The sequence below is a fragment of the Nomascus leucogenys genome, chromosome 7b, assembly GCF_006542625.1.
Source record: "Nomascus leucogenys isolate Asia chromosome 7b, Asia_NLE_v1, whole genome shotgun sequence".
Classification (NCBI taxonomy): domain Eukaryota; kingdom Metazoa; phylum Chordata; class Mammalia; order Primates; family Hylobatidae; genus Nomascus; species Nomascus leucogenys.
The window spans coordinates 37,143,083-37,157,349 of NC_044387.1; the positions used below are offsets into that span (position 1 = coordinate 37,143,083).

Sequence of the window (14,267 nt, forward strand, 5' to 3'; positions counted from 1 at the left end):
TGCCCAGCTAATTTTTTGTATTTTTAGTAGAGACAGGGTTTCACCATGTTAGCCAGGAGGGTCTTAAACTCCTGACCTCAAGTGATCTGCACGTCTTGGCCTCCCAAAGTGCTGGGATTACAAGCGTGAGGCACCACACTGGGCCCAAAGTTTATGATACACTTATATCCTCAGTCATCTTTAAGAATATTATTGCCTACTGCTGGCCAGGCATGGTGGCTCACGCCTATAATCCCAGCACTTTGGGAGGCCAAGGCGGGTGGATCACGAGGTCAGGAGTTAGAGACGAGCCTGGCCAATATGGTGAAACCCTGTCTCTACTAAAAATACAAAAATAGCCAGGCGTGGTGGTGCGTGCCTGTAGTCCCAGCCACTCGGGAGGCTGAGACAGAAGAAAGAAGAATAGCTTGAAACCGGGAGGCGGAAGTTGCACTGAGCTGAGATCACGCCACTGCACTCCAGCCTGGGTGACAGAGTGAGACTCCGTCTCACAAAAAAAAAAAAGAATATTATTACCTAGTTCTTACCAGACATGCTAAGTGCCTCATATATATAACCTAATTTAATCCACACAACTCTTGCATTAAGATAAGAAAACTGGCAGGGCATGGTGGCTCACACCTATAATCCCAGCACTCTGGGAGGCCAAGGCAGGTGGATCACCAGGTAAAGTGATCAAGACCATCCTGGCCAACATGGTGAATCCTCAACTCTACTAAAAATACAAAAATTAGCTGGGCATGGTGGTGCACGCCTGTAGTCCCAGCTACTTGGGAGGCTGAGGCAGAAGAATCCCTTAGAATCCAGGAGGTGGAGGCTGCAGTGAGCCAAGATTGTGCCATTACACTCCAGCCTGGTGACAGACCGAGACTCCGTCTCAAAAAAAAAAAAAAAAAGAAAAGATAAGAAAACTGATAAAATGGTCTTAATGTAACTGGTGATAACATATGCCACTGACAATTATTTTAGCACATCTTAAAATTAGGCTTTCCATCAAATTCGTTTTCCTGGATATGAATCTATCATTTGGATTTATGTTTTCTTTGACCATAAACTTATTTCACTCTCTACTTGCCTTATATTCTTCCATTTTGTCTTCATCTGTCTCTCCTTCATCCAGATACTTACGTTTTGCATTTGGAGCAGAGGTATCATAGGAAGCCCTGAAAAATAAACAGAAATATCACCCACAAATATATACAAGATGTATAAATGTATCTATTAATAATAATAAACAGGTTATAAAAACAGAATAAGACAAACTTTTCCTGATTAAAGAATATCTATCTATGCAGTTTATAGGTCATCCAAAAAGTCAAATAACCTGATTGATAATTCTGTGTTTCATTTTTATGAGAAATCAACCAAATGAGAAAAGAAGCTGCCATAAGGGACATATTGAAAATAAATTTATATAGTATGTATTATTTTAATCTGTTTTGAGCAAAACAGATGTCCAAATTGAAAACTAGAATAACGAAAAAATTTTGAAATGCTTTCTGAACTACCAAATAAATACCACTTTTAGGATAAAGTATATTTTCTTTTATAAAAATTTTTAGGCCGGGCATGGTGGCTCATGCCTGTAATCCCAGCACTTTGGGAGGCCGAGGCAGGCGAATCAAAAAGTCAAGAGATCGAGACCAGCCTAGCTAACATGATGAAACCCCATGTTTACTAAAAATACAAAAATTAGCTGGGGGTGGTGGCACGCACCTGTAGTCCCAGCTACTTGGGAGGCTGAGGCAGGAGAATCGCTTCAACCCTGGAGGCGGAGGTTGCAGTGAGCCGAGATTGTGCCACTGCACTCAAGCCTGGTGACAGAGTGAGACTCCATCTCCAAAAAAAAATTTTTAAATACATTTGTTTATTTATAGTATATATGCTAATTCTTAGTCTAACATTCCATTTTCTAAGTACTTTACAAATGGGAACTTACTATCCTCAGAAAATAAATATTTCATAATTAATGAACTGACAATAAAAACCATTGTGTCTAAAATCATTATTTTGATGCTTTTCTTAATACACTACATACCTACCTAGGGTTATTTATTAAAACAGTAATCCTTTCACAGTTTTTTTTTTTTTTTTTTTTTGAGACGGAGTCTCAGTCTGTCTCCCAGGCTGGAGTGCAGTGGCACAATCTTGGCTCAGCTTGCTACAATCTCCGCCTCCCGGTTTCAAGCAATTGGGGTGCCTCAGCCTCCCGAGTAGCTGGGATTACAGGAGCCTGCCATCACGTCTGGCTAATTTTTGTATTTTTAGTAGAGGTGGGGTTTCACCATGTTGGCCAGACTGGCCTCGAACTCCTGACTTCCTGGGCTTAAGTGATCCACCTGCCTCGGCACAGTGGCTCATACCTGTAATCTCAGCACTTTGGGAGGCCAAGGCAGGTGTACCACTTGAGCCCAGGAAGTCGAGGCTGCAGTGAGCCATAATCATGCTACTGTACTCCAGCCTAGCCAGCCTAAGCAACAGAGTGAAACCCTGCCCCCACAAAAAAAAAAAAAAAAAAAAAAATTATTTGACTGACCTGCAAGTTTCTCTGGTTTCAGCAATTTCTCTCTGCTCATCTTTGCTATTTAACACGGCACCAATGCTGTCGGCACTTTCAGCTCCCAACTGAGAAAAGGCAAAATCAGAAATTAGATTACAATGCATTGGATAGCCTTTCTGGGCATTTGTAGCAGCATTTAATATATTACTTAAAAAACAAAAACACCTTAATTCACACACACACACACACACACACACACACACAACAATGAATTAATCAGCTTGCAAGACAAACTGGAAAAACCCTGGAAAAAAACTGCATTAATTAAGAATGAGTTTGACAGCTGGCAAAACATTTTATGCTTTCAGTTATACAGCTGCTCCTTGATTTATGATGAGGTTATGTCCTGATAAACCCACTGTAAGTTGAAAGTAAATCTGTTTCAAAATAAATGTTGTAAATGCGTTTCCAACTTACAATATTTTCCACTTATGATGGGTTTATCAGGACATAACTCCATCGTAAGTCAATGAGCAGCCTGGATGCCTATCACTCTCAAACCATCATAAAGTCAATTGTTAAGTCAAATGATAGTAAGTCTGGAACCATCTGTATTTGAAAATAACACACTTTAGCCAATTTCCTGTGAAGTAATATACACAATTTAATACAAATTGAGCATTCCAAATCTGAAAATCCAAAATCCAAAATGCTCCAAAATCTGGAACTTTTTGAGTACCGACATGACATTCAAAGGAAATGGTCACTGAAGCATTCAGATTTTGAGTTTTGGTATTTGGCATGCTCAACCAGTAAGTAATATGCAAATATTCCAAATCCTGAAAAAAATCTGAAATCCAAAACACTTCTGGCCCAAGCATTTCAGATAAGAGATATTCAACCTGCAATAGCAATAACTAAAAAAAGCAGATAAGACAGTGTTTGCACAGGGTTGTGGGTACCATGTTAAACATTTTGTAGGCATCAGCTTATATAATGTAACTTATTTATCCTATGCTCTAATAAAAATCTATCCAGTTCTCCTCAAGCTAAATCTTACTATTTATAGACACAAGGCTGAACTTTACTACCTTAAAATGGTAACATAATTTTGTTTGGCAGTTGGGAAAATTTTGCAAAATACAAACAAATGTAAACAAATAATGGTTATAAGGCTGGCTAACTAAAGTGCAACCAATTCATAAAAGACTTTAAAAGCTAGAGCCCCTGGCATCTGTTGAGTGTAAAACACTCAACAAATAATTGTCCTATGAATGTATCTTGAGTCAAATAGAAGTGTGAATTCAATATTAAGGAGTAAAACATCTTCTGTGGTAGCAACAAAGAGCTACTGAACATTTTTGAAGATAATACGATAAAAGAAGTTGGGGAAAAGAAGACTTAGAAAGGATACTTGATTTGCCCAAGATCGTAATGCCAGCAGGATAAGGAACAAAGGAACAAATCTGATTCCAAGTTCCCACGGTTTTAGCCGTATTCCACAAATCTGTTCATCAGATCATAAAGAGGATAGGTTTCAGAAGTCCATTTACTAAAACCAAGTTTCATTACTGAAAAATAACAGCAAGATGACTAACTACAGTCTATGACATAGCATTGCTCCTATCACTTTTACTGATCTGAATACTAGAATGGAAAATACAGCCTCGATTTTAAGTAGAACTGTGCACAATCTGTATTTTCTGCATGTGCACTCTACTAATCAGCAAATGTTAACTTACTCATACACAAGAAAGAAGTGACGGACAATGGTTTAGAAGGCAAGCTTTGGGGAGACAAACCTAGGTTCTATTTCCCAGCAGAGAAGTGAGCGACCAGGAGTAAAATTCCTTAACCTATGGAGCCTATTTCATTACTTGATAAGTGAAGGTAATAACACCTGTTTCAGGAGATTATTGTGACTAACACAGAGTAAGATTTCAAATACTAACTGTGGATGTGACAAGGATACTCTATAGAATCTAAAATTTACACTCAGGCTACTTCCCGTGTTGTCTTCAGAAAGATGTCAAAGAAAATACTGTAAACGTATTTCATAATGAAACCACAATCTCAAGAATTTGGGGCTGACGACGAAGAAAAAGTAAGAAATAGATGACCATTTAAACAGTGAAGAGAAATGTAGGGGATAACATGACATCCTGGCGTGAACATGCCAGACACTCGGTGGGAGTTCCACAAAGCTTAAAGGCTAATCCTGGCATTCGGTTAGCACCACAAAGACCGCGGAAGGAACTGGAAAAACATTCGAATCTCCGCGAAAATTGAGAACTACAAAGGGAGAACTAGGGATCAGGATCGCAGGACCAGAAAGGCCTTAACAGCAGCAGGTAGAGAGGGGACAGAAAAAGGCGGGGTGTGGAGGGAGGAGGCGGCCGCGCACTTGCATTCTCGATCCCTCCCACAGGGGCCCCCAAGGCCGCGGACCTGCTGCGCGAGGAGCTGTCGCCGTAACTTCTGCCGCTCCCGGATCTCCTGCAAGCGGCTATCCATGTTCCAAATCCTGCTTTTCACTACCCCAAGTACTTGTCAATCGCCAGTAAACCCTTGTCCAACCTTTCTTCCGAGCCTGTGAAACGCAATAGTCACTGGGAGCTTACGAACAGAGTAACCTCACAGCTTTCCGCAGTAGAGACTTCCGGCGCGGCCGGAATTGGCTCACTTGGCCCGGAAGTCCCGCCTCCTTCTGGACGCTTGCTATGTGACGCCACTTGGAAGGGACTCAGTAAGGGGTCTGTTACGCCACAGGGGTCTCCAGGGCCCTCGCGGGTTGGGGTGGTCTGAGCTAGTCTGAAGGAGGACAGTCAGCTGACTTCTCCTTTATCTCTCTTTTCCCAGGATAGCAGGTTCCCTTGGTGTATTACAGTTTCTGAAGTGTTTATTCCCTTTTCAATTGATTCCACAGATCCTGACGTTTAAAAAATTGCCAGATACCTTTTTTTTTTTTTTTTTAACAGAACACAAACTTAAGCCAGATTGCCTAGGATTGAACCTTGGCCTCACACTTCCTAGCCTAGTGCCCTTGGCTAGTTAACCACCTTCGTGACCCTCAGTTTTCTTATCTGTAAAATGGGAGTCATAAGTGTCTACCTCACAGAGCTGTGATTGAAAGGATAAATAGCACCTGGCACATAGCGGTGTAGAAGTGCTTATTATTGTTAATATTTTATTTACCTTCACGCAGGTAACAGCCACAACATCTGCCCACTCTTCCCCACACCTTACTGTCCCTTGAAATGTTTCTCATTTTACTATAGTATGCATTTTTTGGCTTCTTGCCTTTAGGGAAATGAGTGTGTGATAGTAAAGTGTGTCTTGGTTTATGTCCTAGGAGTCAGAAGCTAAGGGACTCCCTTTTGTGCTTGTACATTTGTCTTAACTGAAAATAACCCAAGGATAAGGAAACAAATAGCTTCCTGAAATTACTCAGATTGTGGGGGTGAGGGGTGAGGGCTGAGGGGTGGTGATTCTGTCTTCATAGGATGGCAGCAAAGGCCGAAGTCTTATTTGAGTTATTACCATTATTATTCACCACATTTGCCATCTTATTTCAAACTTACAGTGGCGGAAGTGGACTAAGACATCATGTTGCCTCAAGTTTAATTAGAAATCGCGGTAAGTACTTAACAAAATTAGTAATAAGTCTGTTCTTTCAGAGTGGATTTAATTTTCAGAAATAATATTAAGTCATCCAGATCAAAACCAGTTGAGTCAGGCTGGGCCAAAAGTGGGCAAGACTAGATTCCACTAGTCATGCCCACTTTTATAGAAATAATTATAATGTATTTCCCAAGAACTAGATCTGAAAGACAATTTTCAACGAGTAGTCCTAAACAATTCCTTGAGTAATGTCAGCACTACTTGGATACTGTAAAATATTTATGTTCACATGAGTTAAAGTGTATTTGTTTAAAAATCAGTTGTATTATCTGGCAATCATTTAAGTTGAATACTGATTTAAATTTTACCAATGGTGAGAATAGGCATTTATTCACTTAAATATCTGTTGATATTGATTGAGCATTTTATATGGCAAGCACTGTGATAGGCCCTAGAGTCTATAAAGTCTGTCAAAGATTAAAAACTAAAGTCAGTTTCTCTTTATGGAGTTTACTGTCTAATGGAGGAGTTTTTTTTTTCCTGATAAGGTGCTATGCAGGTTACTTGCCTGTAATCTTTGAACCCCATACTCACCTACCCTCTGCTTCGAGTTGATGGCTAGGCAGGGAGTCCGCAAACTACATTTCCCAGCCTTCCTTGTTAGATGGCTTCCTGTAAGACTCTGCCCACAGGAGGTACAGGCAGGAAATCAAAAGGTGGAACATGCGAAAGTTGTCGTCCATGTATTTTACTCACTGCTTCTGGCATCTAGAACAATCGCTATGTCCCTTACAAAGTCTAGAGCCAGTTGGAGTAGCCCCTCCTTTCCTTACCTTAAGAAAGTGACACCCTTAACAATGAGTGAGTTTGCTCTTGTGCTATGATAATACTACTTCTACCTTCTGTTCCACCAGCTCAGGGACTGGTAGCCATCCTGCAGTTTAAAATTTCTGATTTAATCTTACTTCTCCCTTGTTGCTCTTCTAGCCTTCAATATCTGCTTAACTATTTCTCCATAGTGAATGGTGTCTGTTTAAAATACTTTTAATGATTTATTTTCCTGCCTGGAACTGTACTGATGCAGATATGTACTTCCATGTAATATTTACAAAACTTGGAGTTGGACAGAGGGTTGTTGCAGTTTTTACAAAGAAGGGGATATAATTTTGAAATCTCTCTCCCAACTAATGAATTTTAAAACACCAGACCACATCAGCACACTTGTAGAGAATTTTACATGCCCATCAGTAACATCTGTTCATTATGACAACATAAAGGCCACTAGGGAGTGTGTGTGGCAGGGAGAGGGGGAAGAAATTTGGAAAGTCGTCACATAAAATTCATACTTTTTGAAGAAGCAATTTACTTCTAGGCACTTAATTTGAGGAAGTAAAGAGAGATCCACATTATAACTTACGCATCTCTCCCCAAGCTCCTGGAGACTGACTCCTCCAAACCTATACTCTACAACTCATGATGCTTCCCAACTTATGATGGGGCTATGTCCCAATAAATCCATTGTAAGTCAAAAAATCGTTTGGTGGGCCAGGCGCGGTGGCTCACGCCTGTAATCCCAGCACTTTGGCAGGCCAAGGCCAGTGAATCAACAGAGGTCAGGAGGTCAGCCTGGCCAACATGGTGAAACCCCGTCTCTACTAAAAATACAAAAATTAGCCAGGCGAGGTGTTGGGCGCCTGTAATCCCAGCTACTTGGGAGGCTGAGGCAGGAGAATCGCTTGAACCAGAGAGGCGGACGCTGCAGTGAGCTGAGATGGCACCATTGCACTCCAGCCTGGGCGACAGGAGTGAAACTGCATCTCAAGAAAAAAAAAAAAAAAAAATCGTAAGTGGAACCTATGTTAGTTAGGGACTGCCTGTGTAGCTAGTTGCCTATTATACATCTTACTAGAATGCCCTCCACAATCTCTGCTATGGTTTACATAGCTAGTAGCTACTGTACTAGTCAGCACATGTCTGGGTTCAAGAGTATAAATACCTAAACCACTTAGCATTTTATACAATACTTTGCTGCCTCTCTGATACAGTTTGAATGTAAGTCCCTGCCCAATCTCATGTTGAATTGTAATCCCCAATTTGGAGGTGGAGGCTGGCAGTAGGTTTTTGTCTTCTCCAAAAATTCATATTGAAACTTAATCCCCAATACAACAATATTGGGAGGTGTGGTGTATGGAAGGTGATTGAGTTATAACAGGCTCTGCCTTCATGAATGGGATTAGGTACTCTTATAAAAAGGGTTTGGTGGAGAGAGTTCCTCCTCTGCCCTTCTACCCTCTACCATGTAGAATAGCATTCCTCCCCTCTGGAGGTTGCAGCATTCAAGATGCCATCTTGAAAGCAGAAACTGGACCTTCACCAGACAACAAACCTGCTGGCAACTTGATCCTGGACTTCCCAGACTCCAAAACTGTTCGAAATACGTTTTTGTTCTCCATAAATTACCCAGTCTGTGGTATTTTATTACAGCAGCACAACTGGACTAAGACAATCTCAAACTTAACATGAATAAAACCTAAATTTATCATCCACTAAAAAAAATCAATTTCACTCCTCTAGCATTTCCTGTTTCAGAAAATAGGGTCAATATCCACCCATTTTCCTAAACAAGAAGCATTCCACCTCTCCTTCAGCCTCCATATCTGCTCTGTGACTGTAGTTCTGCTTCTGGTTGCACCATTGACACATACCACTCTTCATTTCTATAACCACAACCTGTGGATGACATGTATTCTGATTCGTATCCTAATTGTCTTATCTTTTTCCAGTCTATCCAATTTTTCCTAGATATTTGTGGAAAATTGTAATTTTATCATTTTAAACTCTGCTCAAAATTTGTTTGTATTTCCTCAATATCTAGGACAGCACTATCCAATAAAACTTTCTGTAATAATAGAAATGTTCTACTAACATTTATTTCTATACTAATCAATATGGTAGCCACCGGCCATATGTGTCTACTGAACACTTAAAATGTGGCTAGTGTACTATTATTTTAAAATAAAGATTATTGAATCTTTAATTGTAATTAATTAAATGTAATTTGTTGTATTGGCTAGTAGCTACCATATTAGATAGCATATGTCTGGGTTTGAGGGGATAAATTTCTAAACCACTTAGCATTTTATACAATAATTTGCTGCCTCATTAATAGAGTTTAAATGTTATGTCCCCACCAAATCTCATGTTGAATTGTAATCCCCGATGTTGGAGGTAGGGCCTGGTGGTAGGTGTTTGGATCAAGGGAGCAGATCCCTCATGAATGGCTTGGGCCATTCCCTTGGTAATAAGAGCTCTCTATCTGAGTTCACTTGAGATCTTGTGGTTTAAAAGTGTGTGGCACCTCCCCCTGCCCCACTCTCTGTCTCTCTTGCTCCTGCTCTGGCTATGTGACATGCCTGCTCCCTCTTTGCCTTTGCCATGGTTGTAAGCTTCCTGAGGCTTCCCCAGAAGCCAAGCAGATGCCAAAACCGTGCTTCCTGTACAGCCTGAAGAACCATAAGCCAGTTAAATCTCTTCTCTTTATATATTATCCAGTCTCGGGTATTTCCTTATAACAATGCAAGAATGGCCTAAAACACTCAGCCTGCTCTATTCTCCTTTATCTACCCAATCTTATAAGCACATTAAAGTTTTATCTTTTTTCCTAAACATGCCTTTTTTCTTGTACTTGTTGTAAATTTATAATTGAGTAAGAGAAAATTCTCCCACAATGAAGAGATGGGCTCCAAAGTGACTTTTCTAAAAATACATTTTGTAAGCAGAAAGTTTTTTTCAAGAATGCACATAAAATATAATGAGTGTCAGAATCCGGTGATAAGTTCTGTTTTCTTCCAGTGCCTTGTGAAGAATGGACACTCAGTAGATGCTTATTGATGAACCTGTTGGTTGAGGATAACTCGCTAACTTTTCTGAGCTTTGTTGGAAAAACTGTGAGTACCTATGTTGGGTAGAAATTGGAAGAGAGCCCCTAGCATTTTACATCATTCTTGGAGCTTTATTTATAGTCATTAAATGCAGAAGACTCCCCAGTTCATGGATTTATTGTGCTCAACAGGACAACCGCTGAGTTCTAGTGCACGTGTGGCACGAGAAAATGTTTATCAAGCCTCATATGTCAAATTAATGAACTACATAAGAAACAGAGATGAAGATTGTTTTTCTCATCACTTGTCAATACATTTTTAAAGGATACTGCGATTACATAAAAATAATTTTATTTTATTTATTTATTTATTTATTTATTTTGAGATGGAGTTTCGTTGTTGTCACACAGGCTGGACTGCAATGGCATGATATTGGCTCATTGCAACCTCCACCTCCCAGGTTCAAGCAATTCTCCTGCCTCAGCCTCCCAAGTAGCTGGGATTACAGGCACCAGCCACCACGCCTGGCTAATTTTTGTATTTTTAGTAGAGATGGGGTTTCACCACATTGGCTAGGCTGGTCTCAAACTCCTGACCTCAGGTGATCTGCCCGCCTCAGCCTCCCAAAGTGCTCAGATTGTAGGTGTGAGCCACCACACCCAGCCATGTAAAAATAATTTTAAAGGCTTGATTTTCTGGAACGTAAAGTAAGAAGAGATATATTTCACAGCCTGTAAAATATATCTCTATTGTCAATGTCAAATGGAAATGTGGAGAATTGAATTGAATTGAATTATTTTGGGAATTTGCACCAAACATCCCTGTTGGTTTCTTCAAAATGACAAAAACTGTAAGGAAAGTGAGAAATGACAAGGTAAATAGAATAAAATAATACAAAAATGTTACAAGTAATGTCATACATTTAACTGCATACATGAGAAAATATTTAAAGGTTGATTAGTGTAACATGAGTTTGCTCTATTAATTGAGAAAGTTCAGTTCTGTTGTAGAGCACAGAATGAGGTGGATTAATCCCATAGGATGTGCTCAGCACAGATAATGAGTAAGCGAGTAGCTTGTGAGACATAGGTAGAATTCATAATATACTAAATATAGACTGATATATGTACTATATTACTATATTTACTATATTACTATATTATTATATTTACTATATTAAATATATTTACTATATTACTATATTATTTATAGATGGAAAGGGATGGAAAGACCCAGCCACTTAACAGTCCTACTCTGGGCCCACATGTGCTCTACCTAAGAAATCCTTATAGTACCCATAGCTTTTTGCAGGCTAATTGACAAGTTATGGCTGTGGCCAGGCGTACTTGTCACTGTCTCTCTTTAATAGAGCAAGTGTGGCCCCAAGCACCTTCTGTCTGTTGACCTGGCTTAAACTTCAATCTGACCATCAGTGAAGAAGGCTGATGCCGCAGATGGAGAGAGACACAGGATATATGAATATAACATAACTCAAGATTCACCTCGTGTGGTCCTTCCCACTTGAACCCTGTCCTAAGCGTGGAAAGTTACCCCATCTCTTTCCTCTTGCTTCAGATTATGTGCTTTAAAGTGATTTAATAAACTATGTGATTCAAACATCTTCATTTGATCTTTGAGCCTGTTTTGTGACTTCCGGGATAGCTTGCCTTGTGTACTTGGAGGTCACCATCGCATCAAGGTAATTTCTCATGACAACTACAAAAAACTTAGAAAATAAGAACATAGCATTGTATAGCATAAAGGAAAGCAATCTGAAGAGGAGAAAGACAGGTAGTCACAAATTGTGTCATTAATAGACTGAAAGACCAAAAAAGTAAAGGACAAACCAAAAGACAAAGTGTGGAAAAGATTTTTTTCTAAATTGATTTATAGAAAAAGGAATGAGACAAGAAAGACATGGTTTGGGCAATGTATAAATGTCATTGATACCAATTCTACTTTATTTCTGAGACCAAAATAACAGTTTCAGAGGTAAATACGACAAGGTCCAACAAGTGGACTTATCCCTGAATTTCTTCCTCCTCCTCCTCCTTTCTTCTTCTTCCTCCTCCTCCTTTTCTTTCTTTCCTTCTTTCCTTTCCTCCTTCTCTTTCTCTTTCTTTTCTTCCTTCCTTCCTTCCTTCCTTCCTTCCTCTCTCTCTCTCTTTCTTTCTTTCTCTCTGTGTCTCTCTCTCTCTTTTTCTTTTTTTCTTTCCTTTTCTTTCTTATTTTTTTTTTTCAAAAAGAATCTCTTGCTCTGCTGCCCAGGTTGGAGTACAGTGGTGTGATCATAGCTCACTATAATCTCAAACTCCTGGGTTCAAGTAATCCTCTCACTTCAGCCTCCCGAGTAGCTAGGACAACAGGTGCACATCACCACACCCAGCTAATTTTTTATTTTATTTTTTCTAGAGACAGGGGTCTCACTATGTGATGCAGGATGGTCTCAAACTCCCTGGCCTCAAGCAATCCTCCTGCCTTGGTCTCCTAAAGTGCTAGGATTACAGGTATGAGCCACTGCACCTGGCCTATCCTGAATTTCTTTTAATTCATGCTACATAGCATTACAAGTTTGTAAAAAAAAAAAAAAGTTTACTACATTTTTAAAGACAGAAAAGTAATAGGCTTTAAAAATACCTATAACTAGGAAGGAAATGCATATAAAATACTACTTTTGATAAAAGTTTTATTATTTATATAAAATTACTGAAACATTCCCTGTATATTTATTCCTATCTAAAAAAATATTAATAATGCACCTATCTTAAATATTTGTGGGATAAAAAATTTAGTAAAATGAAATATACCTTTAAAATGAAAGTAGGCCAGGCATGGTAGCTTACACCTGTAATCCCAGCACTTTGGAAGGCCGAGGCGGGTGGATCACCTGAGGTCAGGAGTTCGAGACCAGCCTGGCCAACATGGCAAAACCCCATCTCTACTAAAAATACGAAAGTTAGCTGGGGATGGTGGCACGTACCTGTAATCCCAGCTACTCGGGAGACTGAGGCAGGAGAATTACTTGAACCCAGGAGGTGGAGGTTGCAGTGAGCCGAAATCGTGCCACTGCACTCATTCCAGCCTGGCCAAAAGAGCAAAACTCCGTCTCAAAAAAAAAAAAAAAAAAAAAAAGTAATTTATTTGTAATTTGTAATTTATCTCTTTTGTAATTTATTTTCTTTAGCAGGTCACTGTATCTCTATGCATTACAGAAAATGGCTAGTTAAAAACTTGTCAAGGTAAGTGAAATAGCTGTATGTATAAATTGCTTGTCGGGATCTCTCTAATAAGTTACCATACTTACATAAGAAATGAAATTGTTTATCAGGCAAATAATTCTTGGCATTAACTTTGTGGTGGTTAAAGAATGTGAAATTCTGTGATGTAGCTTATTCAAACTGTCTGAATACTTTAACACTGTGTTTTTTGTTTGTTTGTTTTTACAACTTAATTCTTTCCCTGAAGTTGAGTATTTTCTCCCTAAGTTAAATTTGAAATGGTAAAAACAATTAGAAAAATGAAGTGCATTCTATGATGAATCAAAAATAGAGCTTGCATTCAAAGACACTGAAAATATAATATCATTAAGTCCTACTTATTTTTATTAATGATATGTTTGGGATTTTAAATATTTATATCATTTTATAACCCAGAACAATAAAAGACCTGGTCTAAAAATTTACAAACTACTATTTGTAAATGGTAAACTTTGTGCCATTAAAAAATATGTTATTATAAATTAGAAAATTACTAAATTTTTTTTTTACTTTATACTAGATGACCATAAAAATGGATTTAGTTGTATACATTCTTTAAAGTGTATGTCACATTATTATAGCCAATACAAATACTGTAATTTTTACCCCAAAGAATTAAGTTTTGAGTGAATATGAAAGAGAATCTTTGTACATATGCTCAAAAGAAAGATAATAAAACTAAATTATGGCAAACACACTAAAACTGTCTCAGATTATGAATGAGTGCATCCAAAAGTAATCACTGGAGTCACTGTTCATTGTGGGCTTCCCAGCATTCTCCTCTGGGCGTTTATATCAGATAACTTATGCGTGATGCAGAATTAGTATTCACCGGTCAGACATTGATTATTTAGAATTCCCTCTGATTTGAATTACATCTACTGTTTTTTTCTCCCATCCATTTATTGGCCAAATGTACAATAAGCCAAAACATGTTGATTCTGGTGAAATTTAGCAGAGAAAAACAGCTTCAGCTAGTGGCCACAGAAACTTGAAAAGCTTTACTAA

At 38.8% G+C, this 14,267-nt stretch overlaps 1 protein-coding gene and 1 long non-coding RNA gene across 2 annotated transcripts in view; one reads left to right on the forward strand and one right to left on the reverse strand.

The window, feature by feature from the left end:
- The window catches only part of METTL14 (methyltransferase like 14), a 25,464-nt gene extending 20,283 nt beyond the window's left edge, over nucleotides 1-5,181 (reverse strand). Inside the window, exons 1-3 of the mRNA XM_012507801.2 lie at nucleotides 4,949-5,181; nucleotides 2,537-2,625; nucleotides 1,076-1,163 (exon numbers count right to left, since the gene is read on the reverse strand). Of these exons, the coding sequence (XP_012363255.1) occupies nucleotides 1,076-1,163; nucleotides 2,537-2,625; nucleotides 4,949-5,014 (243 nt within the window). The 5' untranslated portion in view covers nucleotides 5,015-5,181. The remainder of the gene's footprint in view (nucleotides 1-1,075; nucleotides 1,164-2,536; nucleotides 2,626-4,948) is intronic.
- On the forward strand, nucleotides 5,164-13,427 carry LOC115835963. Its single transcript, XR_004030941.1, has 4 exons — nucleotides 5,164-5,246; nucleotides 6,084-6,136; nucleotides 9,974-10,068; nucleotides 13,187-13,427. It is a non-coding gene; the product is annotated as an uncharacterized LOC115835963 (long non-coding RNA).
- The last annotated feature ends 840 nt before the right edge of the window (nucleotides 13,428-14,267 follow it).